The sequence below is a fragment of the Geotrypetes seraphini genome, chromosome 11, assembly GCF_902459505.1.
Source record: "Geotrypetes seraphini chromosome 11, aGeoSer1.1, whole genome shotgun sequence".
NCBI lineage: Eukaryota > Metazoa > Chordata > Amphibia > Gymnophiona > Dermophiidae > Geotrypetes > Geotrypetes seraphini.
In genome coordinates this window covers 55,662,089-55,680,806 of record NC_047094.1, presented here as the reverse complement: position 1 = coordinate 55,680,806, position 18,718 = coordinate 55,662,089, and the positions used below count along the sequence as shown (strand labels likewise).

The 18,718-nt window shown below is 40.6% G+C and overlaps 1 protein-coding gene and 1 long non-coding RNA gene across 8 annotated transcripts in view; one reads left to right on the top strand and one right to left on the bottom strand.

The window, feature by feature from the left end:
• The window catches only part of RAB11FIP3 (RAB11 family interacting protein 3), a 247,074-nt gene extending 229,676 nt beyond the window's left edge, over nt 1-17,398 (top strand). For 5 of the 6 annotated variants that reach the window (XM_033963921.1, XM_033963922.1, XM_033963918.1 and 2 more), the window contains 2 exons: nt 1,486-1,626; nt 11,158-17,398. In XM_033963921.1, coding sequence (XP_033819812.1) covers nt 1,486-1,626; nt 11,158-11,271 — 255 coding nt within the window. In that variant the 3' untranslated portion in view covers nt 11,272-17,398. The remainder of the gene's footprint in view (nt 1-1,485; nt 1,627-11,157) is intronic. The other variant, XR_004541136.1, reaches the window with a different exon arrangement.
• The window catches only part of LOC117369402, an 81,072-nt gene continuing 65,804 nt past the window's right edge, over nt 3,451-18,718 (bottom strand). The window contains exons 3-4 of one of the 2 annotated variants that reach the window (XR_004541137.1): nt 5,055-5,155; nt 3,451-4,312 (exon numbers count right to left, since the gene is read on the bottom strand). This is a non-coding gene — a long non-coding RNA (uncharacterized LOC117369402). The remainder of the gene's footprint in view (nt 4,313-5,054; nt 5,156-18,718) is intronic. The other variant, XR_004541138.1, reaches the window with a different exon arrangement.

Sequence of the window (18,718 nt, the reverse complement as noted above, 5' to 3'; positions counted from 1 at the left end):
GGCTTTTCAGACTTTCCCTGCCTCGTCGCAGCCATTCCCGACGCTGTTTTTTTATTATTTTAACTCGGGCGAGCGAAGCAAAACAGTTGATTTCTTACAGTTTGTTGCCTGGATTTGAGGAGCGCCGCGGTTAAGCTACCATATTGTGCGCGCTCCAAGGCACGCCCCCTTCTCTTCTCCTTTTCGTTTTCTTTTATAACACACTAATGGGGGGAGGGAGTAGGAAATAATGTTACTTATTATGTTATACTATGATATATAATATGTGTATATTTTTATTGAAAATATGATGAAGGGAGGGTGGTAGGGGGGGTTATTGATTTTACTAGAAGTTTATGTGGCAGATATCAAAATGCTATTCTGGAATAATTTGTTTGTAATACACTCTTTTGTGCACTTGTTTAATTTGAAAATGAATAAAGAATTATTAAAAAAAAAAAAAGAATTACTCCCCTAATACCTAAAGAGATGCAACTATAAATAATTATCCTAAATTCTGAAAAGCTGTTAACACAATATATAGAGCTATATGATCCAAAATAATTAGATTAATGAAGGATTATTATAAAATTAGAATTTATATTGCATTTTAGCATAGTAAGATTAGTTAAATCTGCCATTTGTATGAAGAATGGATCTATGATTTTATATTACAAGGGTAGTAAGACTTCTTTGTGTTAGTTAGACTTGTTATTACTAAGTAATGATGATTATTTATTATGTGAACTGCCTTTAATGCACATGGGGGCTTAGTCTTGTGAGCAGGAGCCTCTGGACAGAACAGTACGCTATGATGCTGTCTTAATAGGCAGCAGAGGCATAGCTACAGTTGGGCCTGGACTGGCTAGGGGCTGTGCATGTTTGACTTGGGCCCACCTAGCCGTGGCATCATTGGTGTAACTGGTGGAAATCCCCAAGTACTGTCAGCTGAAGACACTCTCACTCTGAATCACCAGGCCATTGCAGAGCTCCTAGTTGTCAGTACCAGCGCCAGCATGAATTGGAGCAGGGGTAGAGAGAAAATGCCTCATGTCCACCTAAAAATCACCTTCTGGCTATACCATTGATATTCTTAAGAATATAAGAATAACCAATGGTCCATCTGGCCCAGTATCCCATCTTCACGGTGGCCAATCCAGGTCACAGGTACCTGGCAAAAAACAAATAGTAGCAACATTTCATGCTACCGATCCAGGGCAAGAAGTGGCTTCCCCCATGTCTCTCTCAATAGCAGACTATGAAATTTTCCTCCAGGAACTTGTGCAAACCTTTTTTAAAAACTGCTACGTTAACCACTCTTACACATCCTCTGCCAACTCATTCCAGAGCTTAACTACATATTTTCTGAGTGAAAAAATATTTCCTCCTATTGGTTTTAAAAGTATTTCCCTGTAACTTCAATGAGTGCCCTTTATTATCCACAGAGCCCAAATATCGGTTGTATTCCATTACATACTTACATTTTTACCTTTATTTTTTGAACAGGATAACCGAAATCTGAAAGAACAAAATGATGAACTGAATGGTCAGATTATAAATCTTAGCATCCAAGGAGCAAAAAACCTTTTCTCTGCATCCTTCTCCGAGTCTCTTGCTGCAGAAATCAGCTCTGTCTCCAGGGATGAGGTAGGGTGGATTTGAAACCTCAGTTTTCAGAGACCTAAGGCAACCTTTATCTTTGCTGGCACTTCTCTGCCTGTTGCAGGCTTTTGCCATCCACAGTGAGGTAAGGGCTCCCCCTAGCTTCAACTTCCCTGCTTCAGATGGCACTTGGATCCCCTCAGCTTCTGTTCTCTGGGGTTGTAGCATTGCGGATTTATTCTGAAGTGGGGTGGGAGGTAAGTTCAGTGTGTCTGTTTGGGGTTAGTTGTAGCATCTAGGGTCTGTTCTAAGAGGTGGGAGAGAGCAGTGTGTCTATTCGTTGATGTTAGGGAGTGTGTCTCTAGGGTCAAGAGTAGTATGTGGGGGCCTAGTCTGAGGGTCTCAGTGTGGTGTATCTGTTCTCTGGAATATCTGGGATCTAGTTTGAGGGGATAAATACAGTGTGTATGTTCTTTAGTATTTTAGGATTACTTTAGGAACTGAGTGTCGTATGCTTTGTTTTGTGGGGTTAGGGATAATATTGCAGATCTGATCTAAAGAGCTTGGCTAAAGGGGTAAGCATGAGGGAATTATTTTTGTTGTATTTTCTTTTAAAATATTGTACATATTAATTGTGATTAATCGCTAACGCACAACATGGTTAATTGCGATTAAAATTTGTAATCTTCCTACAGCTCTAGTATATACAGGTGCATACTTTGCTTTATAGAATGCTAGTGTAACCAAGTAGGCATGAGATGGCGTAAATTTGGACACTTATATTCTGGAGATATGTGCCCATGTGTATACCTGCCTGCAAATGTATTACTACTGCAGATACAGAATGGTGCTTAAATAGTATTTATATGCACCTATATGCATATATGCCATTATTCTCATCATTTACATGTGCAATCAGCATGTACATGTTAGCATGTGCTTTGCAGAATTACCTCCCAAGTTACATAGTTCAGGAGCTGTAGCTAATTTGCAGTCCTTAAGAGGAGTGTGCTCCAACAAATCCTCCTGCCATTATAGTATATTTAATGCAATATAAACTTTCACTAATTTAAATATCTGAACCCATCTTCCCAGAGAATTTAATACAGGCTTGTTAAATGTTTGAATTTTCTTATGGTATGAAACTAATAACCAGTGTAATTCATACAATAATAGAAACCCTGCCCCATCTAACAACTCCAGTTTTGCTGTCATGTTTTGAATGACCTGAAACCTGGCTAGAACCATAACTGAAGTCCCTATGCAGTAATTAAGTTGTGAGATTAGCGCCAACTGCAAAGGAGTTCTCCAATCAGAAGTCGTTAATAGCCAATCTGCCTAATAATCCTTACTTTCAGAAAGATTTATGTTCTACTTTATCATCTTGTATTATTTGTTCCTCAATAGATAAATTGGAGTCAACAATAGCTCCCAAACTGTGAACAGATCTTAACTTAAAATGACAGATTCTCCTTTAAAAAAAAAAAAAAAAAAATCTTTATTAATTTTAAAATTATTTCAATAAGTGAAGAACATTAAATAAAACATTTACACTATAGACATCACTTAAAATATTACAAGATTCTTACAGATCAATAACCACCCCCACTCAAATTATTATTTATCATTCATGTATCTATAAATTTAACATAATTCCGCAATTCACTATATATTTTAAACATAAAATTACACATTTACCCACTTAGACATATTTTAAACTTTATAAACCACCCTTCCCTCATCCATAATAATAATTGATTATAACCTTTATATTCCTTCCACCCTCCCCCCTCCCTCCCTGGATGTGCAATTCTTCTAACAACAAGAATGTATAATTATATTAAATCTACAAAAGATGTCAAAGGACCGCATATTAGATTAAAAGTTTTTAAAGTTCCCTAACTGATCAGCTCTCATTTTTTCATATTTATATATTTGCCATAAACTAGCCCACCAGAATGCAAAATTTATCAATCGCAGTTTTTCCAGTTACGTGTAATCAATTGTAGAGCTGTATTTGTCATAATTAAAAAGAGACTTCTTTTATATTTATCTAGGGGATCTTTGATATACAAAATGGTACCACAGATTACTACTAATATAGGATGAGTCCTTGGTTTCTGAACTTTAGAGCCCTCCACCTAAAGAATTTTTGTCTTCTCGATTTGTATAAAACTTTTATCAAGGGTTATGTACACCTTCCTTTGTTCCATAAATTTGTTGGGATAATGCAATTTCATAGAGACAGTTAATAGAATTGGTGAAAGTGGACAACCTGTATTTTAACCGTTAGGGTTCTGACACAGAGAAATTCTATTTCACCACCTGCTGACCTAAGAATTCCTAGTGCCACTTAATCACATCCCTTGAGAGATCAATCCCATAAATTAAAGCACCAGAGATAATGATCTCGTTCACCATTCATGTAATCTGAGAAATGGTGCACAAAAATATAGCACAGCCAAAAATGTTTGGTTTTTTTAATTTGGGCAACTTTAAATACATTTCTTGGCATAATTTTGTTTAATAAAATATCACTTGATTAAATTTTAAAAAATGTGTTAACCTTTATTTTTATGCATTTAACTAGACTAACACAGCAAACACATTACTTTATGGGAAAGGATGAACATGAAGGTGCAGAGCTTGGTGTTCTTTTGTCTGGTAGATTGGCATGCTTACATTGAGATCCAGCAGACCCAACATTCTCATCTTGATGCAGCCCTGTATTCTGGGGAAAAAAACTTCAGCTGTTAATTGCCTTTTAACCCTTGACTTTATTCCTTTACTGAACTCCTGACTTTAGCTGGTAGCCTTTAGTGTCATTCCCTTAATACTAGGATGGTTCATGACATCTGCACTGTCGTGTGTGATAAGGAACCCTTCGATTAACAAGACATATGTTTTATCAGCCAAATTGCTTTTCTCTGTATGTACTGGCTGATGAAACGTGTTAAATATTTCTTCTTTAGTGACTTACTAACCTGACAGTACCCCTGGATTATAGTGAATAGAAAGGCTGTTAGCAAGTTTGGAATGGTGTAAAAATAATAAATTCAAATTCAATCAACATTTAGTACAAACAAAATTGTTGGTACAATAATATCTCTCTTTAGACTTGATGTTTCTGTTTCCTTAATGAGAGGTGATAAGTGGGAAATATCTGAAGCTTCTCTCACCACTATATATCCAGCTAATCAGGAAGACTCTTCTCCTCACAACCAATATAAACCTGGAAATATCTGCAGCATAAATTCAGCCAGAGATGCTTCAAAAAGGCATGCACATAGAGAGAGCAATCAGAAAACAAAGGACCGAAAGGCAAAACATGGAAATGGATACTGAGGATCCGGCCCATGAGAGTAATTTTATAACAGCACCAAGGCAAGAAAAGCATACATGTTGCATCTGTTTTGTAAAGACAAAAATATGTATCTGTATGCCTTTATAACATTTCCCAAGGGAAAGCATACCTTTGTTGATGGGAGTCTTTGAGGAGCAGCTCATGAAGATATTTGATGAGTGGATGGTGCACTTCTTTTCTCAACATAATGCTGCAGCTTCAACATCCTCACTGTTGATACAGAGAGAGATCTAGCTGGTCCTTGAAATTCACACAATACCTGCATGAGAGGCATTGACACTAGGATTTTGAAGAGCCTTATGCGGTCAATGTCAGCTAGTTTCAAGTTTCAAGTTTTATTAATTTTGATATACCAACCATCAAGTTAATATCTGGCTGGTTAACAATATGTTTAAAAGAAAGAGAAACTAAACAGAACTTAAAAAAAAAGAGGCATTGTGTATATACATATAACATCACATGGCGAACTAGACCGTGAGGATAAAAGGGAAGGGAGGGTGAAGTTACATATTTGAGAAGAAAATGGAGATAGTGGGGTAAGGAGCGTTGAAGGAGACAGCTTCACCCAAGGCATTAGAAATCCTCGATGTTTTGATGCCCTCACCTGAGGCTTGATGTTGATATAAGTAGGCTGAGACTGGCAGAGACCCAAATTTCTCTATTATAGAGTGCTTTGCAGGGTCTGACTGAGTCGTTGTGGAATTCTGATTGTGCTGAAAGTGTTCTCTGAAGAGGGTTCAGCTGGCTTACCATTAGACTTGTCTCCATCTTATGAGAAGGAAATTTCCACTTGAGGATCTCTAATGCATTGATTTTGTATGGGAAGTGACCGAGGCCATTCCATTTAAGTTGCAGGAATCCAAGGCAGGAACACTTAACATACTTCAATTCCTCAAAGCTGCAACAATGTTCACAGAATCCTCAGGGAGTCCAGAAGGTTCCCAGATTCAAGAAGCAGCAGCTTTCTCACTAGTCCATGGTGGTTAAATCTGCTCTTCAAAGGGCCAAAACTTTCAAGATGCACTCTTTGGTGCTCCTAGGGAGAGAGGCTTGGACATCAGAGTCTTTTTGGAGAAAGGTATTTCAAATAATGCTATACTAGCTTCCTCCATAGCTTCTTATCAACATTTCATGGCCATGTACGTGCAAAACGTTGTGCACAGGATTGGGAAGTTTACAGATGCTCTCCATCAAAAGCCGAGTAACAGTATTCACTAGCAAGCTAAGGAATGGTGGGAGGAAAATACATAATTCCAATGACCTATGATGGGTATTGAAATGAGGGGAGAGGACTTACATAACTCTGTATCTCAGACCTCAGCTCTCAGATATGATGTGCTGTGTCTCGAAGAGACTGGAGATATGGTTCAAAAAGCTGCTACACTCATTAAGTAACATAGTGTTGCCCTTAAGACCCTCTCCAGGCCACTTCTCCAGGCATTCTCTTTTTCAGGAGATATCAGAGTAGAGGGTAAAGGAGGTCCTATTACCTTCCTCCCTCTTCCCTACTGCTCTAAAGAACACAAAGTTCTTGCTCTCGTCCTAGACAGCAAAGGGTCCAACCAGCCATACAGCCAAAACTGAGACAGGGTCTTGACTACCTCCATGCGAACATAACCAGTGTTTCTAGTATCTGCACTGGACAACCTACTGATAGGAGAGTGACTCAGGTTTACTACAAAACAATGGCCCCTTATAGCCTCAGATCAGTGGGTTTTAAAGATCACTGGACTAGTATATTTTCTACATCTATTTGAGACAGGTCCAGAAGCTCTTCAATACTGTACTTTTCAGGGAGCTCTCTTCCCTCTTAAAGTTCATTATGGTCAAAATCAATCCACCAGGGGAAAGAGGGAAGAGATTTTACTCCAAATATTTCCTGAATATAGTGAAAATGGGAAGATTCTGTCTCAAAATGAAGTAAGCTAAATAGGCACAAACTCGACAATGGCATATCTATCACCAATGTGCATTCACACTAAAGATGGCACTATTTAACTCTGTTTCATTAACGGTTGGGAGTTATACAACACAAGTCTCCAATACTTCACCCAACCTCCACAGTATCCAACATCCCTCTCCACAAAATTACAAGTTGTTCCACATGCTCTCATATATTTCAAATCTGGCAAAATGTGGCTTCAGGTACACCTCCTCCACCCTTAGTAATGTTCAATAGCGGTAGGGATACCAGTGTTTTTATTCCTCATTGGCCCACATTCTTTTATTGCAGTTATTTAAGTAAACTTTTTTTTTAAACTTTTTATCCACCATAATCTTTTTAGAAGTTTTAGAAGTTTCCTTGAGATTATTCTATTTAAACATATTCAAATAAATTGTACACTTAGCTTAGTATGCTACTGGTTTACATGATCCGACATGTTACGCAACAATTTGTTTATCAAGGATTCCCCAGAGCCATTATGTCCACCATCTTACTCAGAGTTTTTTGCAAGATCTTTTTGCATGATTTTTATAGTTCCCTACTGGCTAAGTTAGGTGTGGTTCCCTCCTCTTCTGGAATGTTACATAAGGGAGCTCATAAGACTGAGGAGTTTATCAAAGTTCTTTGCCTTCACAGCTTGGATGTTGGGAGGATAACTATAACTTCCTTCAATTTGCTGAAAGCATCTCACAAATAATTATTTTTTTCAGAAGAGATTCTACTAGAACAGGGGTGTCAAATTCAATCACATAAGGGGCTGAAATCTAAAACATAGGCTAAGTCGCAGGCTCAATTTTTAATTAAGATACTTAGGGGTCCTTTTATTAAAGTATGCTAACCGATTTAGCAAGCACTAAATGCACACCTTAATAAAAGGACCCCTTAGCCTTTATAGAAGTATAGGTTTACAACCTCTTCAACCCCCACGTCAGCTCTGTGATGTAAACAAGATAATTAAAAAAGACTATTCCTCTCTCTTTTAGGCCCTAGTTTACGCTTGCTGTCTGACATCAGCTCTGAAAAGATACACATTTCAAATCTGACATAATTGTAATCACAAAACAGAAAATAAAATTATTTTTTCTACCTTTTGTTGTGTGGTCATTAGTCAAATCATATTGGTCCCAGGCTCTGGTTGTCTTCTGATAACTCGCATGCCAGGGTCTCCTGCCCATTTGTTGTTTTCTTCTTTCTCTGTGCTAACCATCCATCTTGCATCTCTGTCTTCCCTGCTGCAGCGTTGGACCCCACCAGCCCCAGATCCACCATCTCTCCTTTTCTCAAATACCCTCTCATCCAACATCTCTCCCTCCTTCACCACCACCCCAGAGTTCACCATCTCTCCCTTTCTCTTCCCAACTACCCTCCTATCCAGTATCTTTATCCCCCCTCCACACCATCCCTTGTGTCCAACTTCTCTCCCTTTCTGTTCCTTCCCTTCCTCCATCCCTTTGTCCACCATCTCTCTCCCACTTCTCTGTTTTAGACCCATTATTTCTTCTCCCCCCTCCCAGTCCGGCATATGCACGCCTGGACCCTTAAACTGTATATTTGGAAAATGGCTGCTCCTGCTGCTCTTGTTGACAATTACACAATATGCAAATATGCAAGGTTGTTGTTTGTTTTTTTTTGGGGGGGGGGTGTTTGTTTATAGAAAAAGCTTTAAGTCAGTAGATCTTTTTCCAAATTGCCACCTCAACTGAACACGCCCTGACCTGTTTCAAAGCAGCCTGCAAGGATCGCCGGTCAGTTGTAGCGAACCTAGCAGGCTGCCTCGGCCTTCGCACCACGTTCCCTCTGCCGCAGTCCCGCCCCTCCTCTGTTGTATGGGATCGCGGCAGAGGGAACTTGCTGGGGAGGTCAATGGCAGCCTGCAAGGTTCGCTACAGCTGGCCGGTGATCCTCAGCAGGCTTCTTTGAAGAGGAGAAAAGGAAGCCGGGATGGAAGGAGTACCAGGCGAAGGCAGAGGAGCAGTGGCATTGGAACTCATGAAGAGCAGCAGTTCGTGCCGGCGGGCCAGCTGAAATATAAATTGGGAAATGTCTGTCGGGCCAACTTTTATTACTCCGCAGGCCAGATTTTGACATGTCTGTACTAGAAGGTCTTGCAGGTTCAAATACAGGAGGTTGATTATTTGGTCTGAAGATATAGTCCTAGATCCCTTTTTTGTCCTACTCAAAAATTGCTTGAATTCCTTCTCCATCCATCTGAGTCCGGTTTGAAACCCAGCTCTGTTAGGGTTCATCTTAATGCAGTTTATTTATAACCATCATGTAGAATGTAAACTCATCTTTGTACAGACTTTAGTTGTTTGTATTATGTAGGGCATGCTTCAGTTGAACTCTTCCATCAGGCCTCCTGCAGTGTCATGGGACCTCAATATTGTCTTAACTGATGAAAATTCCTTTCAAGCTACTTAACTGTGAACTGAAATACCCGACCTGGAAGGTCTGTTTTTGTTGGCACTAACTTCAATGTTCAGATTGGGTGAGCTCTAGGCTCTTCTAGTAACTGGTTTCAACAACAAGGTGGTTCCTATCCAATCCAATCCTTAAATTTATATACCAGATCATCCCCGAAAAAAAGGCTTGACTCGGTTTACAAATAGAATCTAAGTAAAAAGGAAAGGAATTTAGTGTCAGAGTTCCATCTTAACTGGTCTATCAACCTGTCCATATTTTTTCCCAGACCTCATTCCCAAAAAGGTGAAAGTGCACCGCACACAATGGATTGCAAGAGAATCTTAAGCCTTGTACTTGGAGCAGGCTAAAGCCCTCAGAAAATCCTTCCAGCATTTTGGCTCTTTTGACTTAACAGGATGGGGGCAGCCATCAACAAATGTACCTCTAGCGAGGTGGCTGGTGAACTGTGTTTCCATCACTTAAGGCAAGACAGACTTGACTCTAAAGGATCATGTTATAACTTATAATGCCAGAGCTATTGTAGCATCGATCAACCTCCATGGAGGAAGTTTGCAGAGCTGCAATGTAGACGACATCTGTTCATACATTCAAATTCCACTAATTCTTAGAGCAGAACTCCTGATGTGACAGTAGATTTGGCCAGTCAGTCCTCCAGAATCTCTTTGAGGATTCGAGTTCAGCTCCATCCTTTCAGGCCTATTTCTTTTCTGTTCCAGACTACTCTCCAAGATAATTTTTTTTTAAAAAAAGGGCTACTTGCAAGCAAAAGTGTATTGGTTTCTGCTTGTTACAGCACTTTACATGTTAGTTATTTTCCCTTTTTTCTGTAGAAGGCAGTCTGCAGCTAGAGTCCCATACTGTAAGGACTTGCTATCTTGCTTGCTTGTTCGTGGAGAAAGCCAAGTTACTTGCCTTTAACTGGTGTTCTATGGGCAGAAGGATAGGGAGTTGCATTATACTCATTGCTAGTGAATAGGCTGAGGTGGTCCTGCATGACAGCAGCAGACAGGAAATGATGTGCATATGCAGTGAGGTGGCTTTCACTAAGCTGAAGTAGCTTCTTGCATGGGTGCCGTTGAAGAGGCCACCCTTTACTGTATATTTTGCTGACAACAGAGAACACCTACTACAGATAAGTAACTTGGCTATATAGCATAGTGAAGCACTGACACTTGTACTCCGCAGGAGATATTCATCTCTCTAAGATTTGGGGGAGGGGGGAGACATGATAATTATCTCTTGTGTGTTTCTTCAGATTGTTTTTTAGAACTTCAAAACAGTACTTTTCTAATGCTTTTTTTGTATGTGCATCTTGATTAAGACCATAGGATGCATTTCCATTACACTGTGTTATCACAGGTGGTTTATTCACTGAACCCACTTTTCCTTATATAGAGAATTTAAATCTTGTTTTAGGTTTTATATATTCTTTGCCCTCGGGACTCCTTGGTTTGTTTTGGGTTTTTTTTTTTTTGAATGGTCTATGTTTCTGTTTTTAAATACATATACCCTTGGACAGTGAGCATATAAAACACTAATACACACTCCAATCTCCTAGTACAGGGGTAGGCAATTCTGGTCCTTGAGAGCCACAGGCAGGTCAAGTTTTCAGGATATCCACAATAAATATGCATGAGATAGATTTGCATCTCAAGGAGGCAGTGCATGCAAATCCATCTCATACATATTCATTGTGGATATCCTGAAAACCTGACCTGCCTGTGGCTCTCGATGACTGGAATCGCCTACCCCTGCCCTAGTAGAATGACCCCAATAATAGCAGAAGCTTTTCTGGATGACATGAACATAACTACTGTTCTCTTGCATCTTCTTTTTGCCACAGCTCATGGAGGCAATTCAGAAACAAGAAGAGATCAACTTTCGCCTTCAGGACTACATTGACCGTATCATCGTGGCCATCATGGAGACCAATCCATCCATCCTGGAAGTGAAGTAAGAAGATATGAGCGCCGGCAGCTCACCACAACCACCACAGCTCCTGATTCACGGTTTCAAGAGGATGACCATGAAAGACTACACAATATCTTTGAACAAGATGAAGTTACAGGGCTTTGGGATTCATGGGGAGCAACACTTGAACAAATACAGTGGAGAGAGGGCAAGGGAGCAATCTTTATTTACCCCTCTGTTGTTTTGGAAGATTCCTGGTGTGAACCAGAAATACAGTTGTGTTAGCCAGGGCCCAAAAATTATGGGAACAAGGAGGGAGCAGGAGCAGCAGAGTAGAGTCTGCTGACTGCAGGTAGCCCAGGCTCCTCTGGTCTTGCTATCTCTTCTGCATTCCTTATGCTCTTGACATTAGATAGGATATCATGTCCTCTGGAAGGTGCCATGGTTCTTACAGGGCAGGAATGCTGCATTTTGATGGCCTTTGATAAGTCTGTTACAGATTCCAAAATCTTGATAACAGTATTTCACATAAGTGTTAAAACAAAAAACAGCAGCTTCCAAACTTCAAGACATAACTGATGGGTGTCCCTAAAGTGTAGAGCCCAGCACACTTTCTAAATTGGTTCTTAAAGCCATGGTTTACAAGCTAACAGTGTCCTAGAACAGTAGGCAAGAAATTCTTAACTATTTTCATGGATTATAATGAGTGAAAAAAGATTTTAAAAGTGGATGAAATGCAGTTGAGGCCTGTGTGTTAAAGCAGTAGTTCTCAACCCAGTCCTTGGGAGACATCTAGCCACTCGGGTTCTCAGGATATCCAAAATGATATAGCTTCACTTATAATGGAGGTAGCACATGCAAATTTATCTCATGTTTATTGATTGTGGATACTATGAAACCTGAGAGGCTGGGTGCATCTAAAGAACTAGGTTGAGAACCCCTTGTACTTAAATGAAGCTTTTAAATGGTGCTTTACCCCGAGAATCTTGAGCAAATCTATGTCACACATGGTTAATGCTAGTTTAACACCCCACCCCCTATGCACATATCTCTCAATACTGCACATTTACACAGAATGCCACAAATTTCTGGTTAGAAACAAATAGTTTGCACGTGGACAGAATGAGTTTCACAGGTCTTGCATGCTCTGAGGTTGAAGCATCAGGCAAGGATATGCTTGGCAAGATATGCTTCTGATATATTGAGAGAACCAAGAACCAAAGTTGTAAAGTCTAGAAACTAGATGGCTCACAATCACCAAAGCATACCCAGAATATCTTAAGCCAGAAACAGACCTTAGTTGTTGTTTTTTTTGCTGTACACCAAAATCCCTTTTCCCAACTGCATCACACTGACAGTATCCATGTGTAGTTCACCCTACCAGAAGAAAATAGGTAGGTGAAGATCAGGAGTGAAGCCTTAGAAGCTTGTCCTCAGTAGGTGTGGCATTCTGTCCCTCAAAGGGCTCTTTGCAGCAGGAACTGGCCATCTCTCTGCTGTCCACAGATTCATAGTAGTTTCTTTTGGCTTTCTTTCAAAGTCTGTTATTCACAGGTCACAACTCAGTTCACTGACCCAAAGCATTCCAAGTATGCACATGGGACTTAAATACAAGCTGTTGTAAATCCTTTCAGCAAGAAAAAAAACTAGTACTGTGAGCAGCTGCTGTATTTTGTAGTACTTCTTACTTTGATATAGGTCCTGAAAATTTCCTTCTGTTCATCCTGGTCTGATATACAGCCCAAATACCACAGTAAGCCTCTGTACTCAGGACAGGTTACATCTAGCCTAAGTTATGTTCGGCACAGTCATAGTGTTCTCAGCAATAGAAGTGCTAGTATCAGTTCTAGTGCTTTCCTTGTGATAATAGAAAGATGCCTTCTGGTAGCACTATAAGAGTGCAGTGTGTTTAGGGGTCAATCAGTGAAAATATAATTTGAAACGTCTTGCCTAGATGATATCAAATTATACCTCTATTCAGGTATATCCTATATGTAGGAGAATCTGCTGAATATACTTGTATAACTTAACCGTCTAGATAGAAACTGGAGGTTATATCTCATACTTGTGCAGGCCAGTTGGTTATCTAGCTTGTATGTTTAGTGGCTTAATATTACTGTTTAGGTGGCCCCATCCCTGGAATGTCCAAAATTCTGCCCCCTTTTTGAATGGATAATTTTGGCCATGTAACAGTTTATATGTTCAGAATTATCCATTTATATGGTCAGCCCTGAATGTCTACCTCATAGAGCAGAAAGCTGCAATCATTAATTGATAGTTCTCTACTCTGTTAGTATCACTTGGCACATTCTGGAATGGAAAGACTATTAAAGCACTTTCCAAAATCTCAGCCTCCAATGCTAATTGATTAGTGCTCATTTACAGTCCTCTATTGCCAACAAAAATTGTGCTGATCCACCCCCCCACCCCCCAAGAGCTATGCTGAGCCTATGCTTCCACTCCTCCAACTGAAAATGCATGCAGTTTGTTTGGACACAGCTTAGTGAGAGGCTAATGTGAAGCCACACTGCTGTTCTATCATACTTAGGCCAAATCCCATTATAATAAGTAGAACATGTTGATAAATTTACATTTCATAGCAGGGCTATCGGTGTCTGGTAAAAACAGAAAGGGATTTGACAAGGTTTGCACATTTGAAAGAAGCTTTATTATTTATGAAAACTACATATACGTTGATTGTATGGATTCATGGCACATATATGAGGGCACAAAAAACCTCCTGATATTCTCTCCTAGAACAGGCTTTTAGATTTTTTTTTCTGTCCTGCTTAGCAGACGGTTTACGGCAGGGATCTCAAAGTACTTCCTTGAGGGCCGCAATCCAGTCGGGTTTTCAGGATTTCCCCATTGAATATGCATTGAAAGCAGTGCATGCACATAGATCTCATGCATATTCATTGGGGAAATCCTGAAAACCCGACTGGATTGCGGCCCTCAAGGAGGGACTTTGAGACCCTGGTTTACGGCACCTTAAGAAGTCTGCTGTTTTTGTAATAGACTTGTTTCCTTTAATGTCTGAGCTCAACTTATTCTTTTCCTGTTTGTAGCCCCTGCCTGCACTTTACCAAGGTATCCACAGAGAGCTCAAATACAGGGGGTAGGAATGGGGGGGGGGGGGGTCATAAAATGTCACGTGATGTTTTGTCCGTGCTTATATTATAAAAGAGCAGGCCAGGTCAGACTGATCGGACACAGCCCCTCACAATTTTAATTGCGGAATTCTAAGTATAGCACAGCTTTTGCATACAGGGGCACGTAAAACACCTATGTTGCTGTCTCCTGCAGTAAGGGGCTGGGTGTAGCACATAGAAAGGAGAATCAGCTTTGCTTATATCTCTCCCTCCATATGCCTCTTCTGCAATGTTAGCAGCTTTTTCTTTTAACATCTAGTCTTGATTGTAGGCCTGGATAGAAGGTGATGTTCAGCAGGGGCAATTCTTTGAAGAGGAAGAGAGTGGCAGAGTGTGCACTTTTGGCAGACTGGTAGTAGACTGTTATATCACATGCATGTGGCATTACTGACCTTGGCATCCTATGGCACCTTCAGGAGTACATGCAGAGACCAGCCCTTGCCCTGTGATGCAGGAGAGAGCTTCAGCTGGTGTGGGTCTTGTGAGTATTGCTTTTCTGTTTCAGTATGCACTAACCCAAGGGTAGGCAATTCCGGTCCTCAAGAGCCACAGGCAGGTCAGGTTTTCAAGATAGCCACAATGAATATGTATAAGATGGATTTGCATGCACTGCCTCCTTGAGATGCAGATCTATCTCATGAATATTTATTGTGGATATCCTGAAAACTTGTCCTGCCTGTGGCTCTCGAGGACTGGAATTGCTTACCCCTGCACTAACCTATGGACCTCAATCAGTTTCCCAGATGCCTGAACATTATTTGAACAGGAACATAGGGTGCTCAATTGCAATAATCGATCTTGGTTATGTGGGGCTCTGCTAATGACTATAAACAATGGAGGCAGATCCCCTTCTAGAAGTTCAAAATAACTACCTGGGAAATCTCTCCCTGACTGTCTCTAATGCTGTCTAATGGCTTTACTGGTGGCATCCAGAACACAAAAGATTGTGTGTGTGTGTGTGTATGAATAATTTTATTTCCTCTGGAGAGAGGAACTGCTGCTTCTAGTTATACTTGACATCCCAAAGGTTAAGATTAGCTGTTAAATAGCTGCAATGAAGAACATGGCTAGAAACTGAAAGGAAAAAGCATTTTCAGTCTGTTCACAACTGACATTTTGGATCTTTTCAGCAACGTCTGTTGTGCATAAAGTAATCCTGAAAAGGAGTCTTGGGTAATTCTGTGCACACAAAGTGGAAGTTCCTTCACAAACGTCCTGCTGCACTAATCTCCTTCATTTGTTTCTCATCTCTACTGAAATGCACCCCTCAGCCTTGCAGGAGGATGCATGGCTGGCAGGTAAGAGGGATTAACAGTGCCTTTTTTGGAGAAGGCTGCTTTTTCTTGGTTTCATTTCCCAACTTACATAAAGGACAAATCTAGTCACAATTCTACACTATTATTCATCATCCAAAAAGTCTGCTTTGGGGAGGCTGACAGCTGCCATTTGGGTGGTACCATTAATGCAGACATGCTGCAACAATCCAGACTGTTGCAAAGTGGTTGTATCATACCCTGACTACTGTAATATGACTGACGAGGAAACAATTGTTTCAGAAAATCCTTCAATGATATTTTTTCTTCTTTATTTATTATTTTTGCTTGATTTTAAAAGCTAACATCACTGCATGCTAGGCATTCTGACCTCTGTATCAGAGTTAGGCAGCCCAGATTTCTTCCGTTATCTCTGTGAACATACACTGGAGAGAGTTTTCATTTAAAACACAGCTCTGTTTTCAGAGGATAATTTGGCTCCATTATATCTTTTGTCAGCTGTCTAGTTAAATGGATTGGATATTACAGGTGTCCTAGCAGCTAGGGATTCCTTTCTGTTCACGTGAACAATACCTCCAAGTAAAATTAGGGAGCACAGGGCTGGAGCAGAGATACACTCAAGGTTGAAACGTGAAAATGCAGTTAGTGTTAAAAGCAGGAAGTCCATGGGGAACCTGCAAAAATTCCCAGCACATGGGAGCAAGCTCTGGTGTCAGTGGGTCTCAATCACCCCAATATTGTTCAAGCACCTTCATTATGTCCAAGGAGGGACACACCCAATCATTTTGAAACATTGATACCAATGCTTTGAGAGACTTGAACCACCAGCATTGATAATACTTGTTATAACATGTGCAAAGTCTTGAATGAGAGGGAAAATAGTGCATACAAATGGTTATTATTCCCTTCTCTGTTTGAATAATACACAGTGAATTAAGCAGTATTTCACCAACTCTTTCATAAGTTGACTCGGTAAGGCCCACCCCTGTACTCTTCTCCCCCCCCCCAAAAAAAAAAAAACCACCTCCAAAAAATCTTCAAATGCAGATTCTGCCAGTTATCTGCCATCTGAGAAAAAATGAGTTGTCTTTATCACTCATCAAAACTCTAGGGATGTATTTCTATCTTGAATAATATATATCAAGGGCAGCACAGGAGTAACTTAGGGAAGAGGCTTGGAGTTACATTATGAGCCAGCGTTTCTCTACCATCACCATTTTTCCAGATAGGCTTATGTATACTCTGGAGTAGAAACCCCCCTTTGCGGGACTTACCAGGGTACGCTGTGGAGAGTGTACATTTTCCAAAGAGCCTCAGGTGTGCGTTATGTAAATCTGTATATTTGGGCAAATTTTTGTATCTTGTAGAATACTGTAGGTATTTTTATAGAATGAAGGCAGAGCAACATTTTTTAAAATACTTTCAGGAGGAGCAAATGGTATCCTTGTGTGTACATATATAAATATAAATCTATAAATATGAATGTTGAGCTTTTGGGACTTGGGATAGTGTATGTCCCCTGGCATCCTGTTTTAGTTTTATTTGATCAAGGAGAGGTCCTGTAATTGTAAATAGTCACCTGAAACCAGAGTTAAATACAGATTACCCAGCATTTAACTTGCACATTGAATATAGTTTACCTCCATGTGGGGGTCTGGAGAGTGATCGCAAACAGAACCTCGGATAGAGGCCGTAGGAATTCTGAAATGATGTTCGTAATTGTCAAATTAAAAGCTGTTACCATGAATCTTGGCTTGTGTTTTCATTCATTGAAGACCTTTTTTTTCTGCTTAAAACAATTTTTCAATTATGTATTAGTATTTGTAGTTCCTTCGGTTAAGGGTAAGTTGATTTATAAACTGCACTGTATCCTTGTTGAGACTTATGGGGTATAAGAGATAGTAAGTAGAGAATGATGTGGGGACAAAGGATTAGATTCACGAACCTGCCCGATCGGAGGCACGCCCCCATCTGCCTTCCCAGATCGCTCGATAGCAATCCCCGTGCATGTGCAGACCATCTGTAGATGGTCTGCGCATGCAATGGACCTCAGGGCCAGAATAGATTTAAAAAATAGGCAATCGGGTTTTGGTTGTTTTTTTTGAGCCTGTGGTTTTAACCCACTTATGCCTGCGGGTTAAAACCACAGGCTTGCAGTGCGGGGGTAGGTAGGCAGGCAGGCAGCATGTTCAGGGAAGGTAGGCGCATTTGGGGCTGCAGGATTGGGGCTGACAGGGCAGAGAGCAGGGCGGCAGAAGGCAGGGCAGCCAGAAAGGGCTTCAGCAACTGGTCCTCAGCAGTCGCTTTTTTTATTTTTTTTGATCGGCCAGCCCAGTCGGTGTTACAGGGTTTTGTTTAGTGAATCGCGTCCCTGCCTACTTTGCAAGCCATTGCCCTCATTTGCATGCGTGGATTAGAGGATGGTCGGAAGAGAGGTAAGTGAATCAGGCCGGGTCGCACACCGATCAGTACACGATCGGTTTACTTTGTGAATCTAGCCCAAAGTTTGTTCCTGCAAGCTCGGCCCCTACCCCATCACCGTAAACTTTATAATCCCATCACACAAGCCTTGAATAGTTATGATTTTATAGACATTATTAAAGTATAAGAATAAACAATATTCAATTTCTGTTTTAGACCCCCTTGCAGGTTCAGCACTCTGTCTCTTCCCTCCAGCTCCAGTCCCTATTTCCCCCCTCCCCCCTTTCGGACCAGGTTCAACACCTAACTATTCCCTTCAGCTCTGGAACTAGCCAGCAAGCAGCCCCCCTCAATGATTCATGGCAGGAGACTCCTGCCCCCCTCCCAGTCCAGCAACCCTCCATGTGGGTCAGCATCTTTAAGCCTTCCTCCTCTGCTCCCCTCATGCCTATTTTACCCTTGAGAGCCTCAACCATGCCACAGAGAAAGATCTTACATTAGAACATAAGAATATGGTATCTTCATCCCTCTTGTCCCTTTATTATAGAATGCGTATAGATTCTCCTATGCAAGAGTCACCCAACAATTCAAACTCTTCCTTCAGTGAAAGGAATCAAGAATTTCAGTTAATTTTCTCAACTATGGA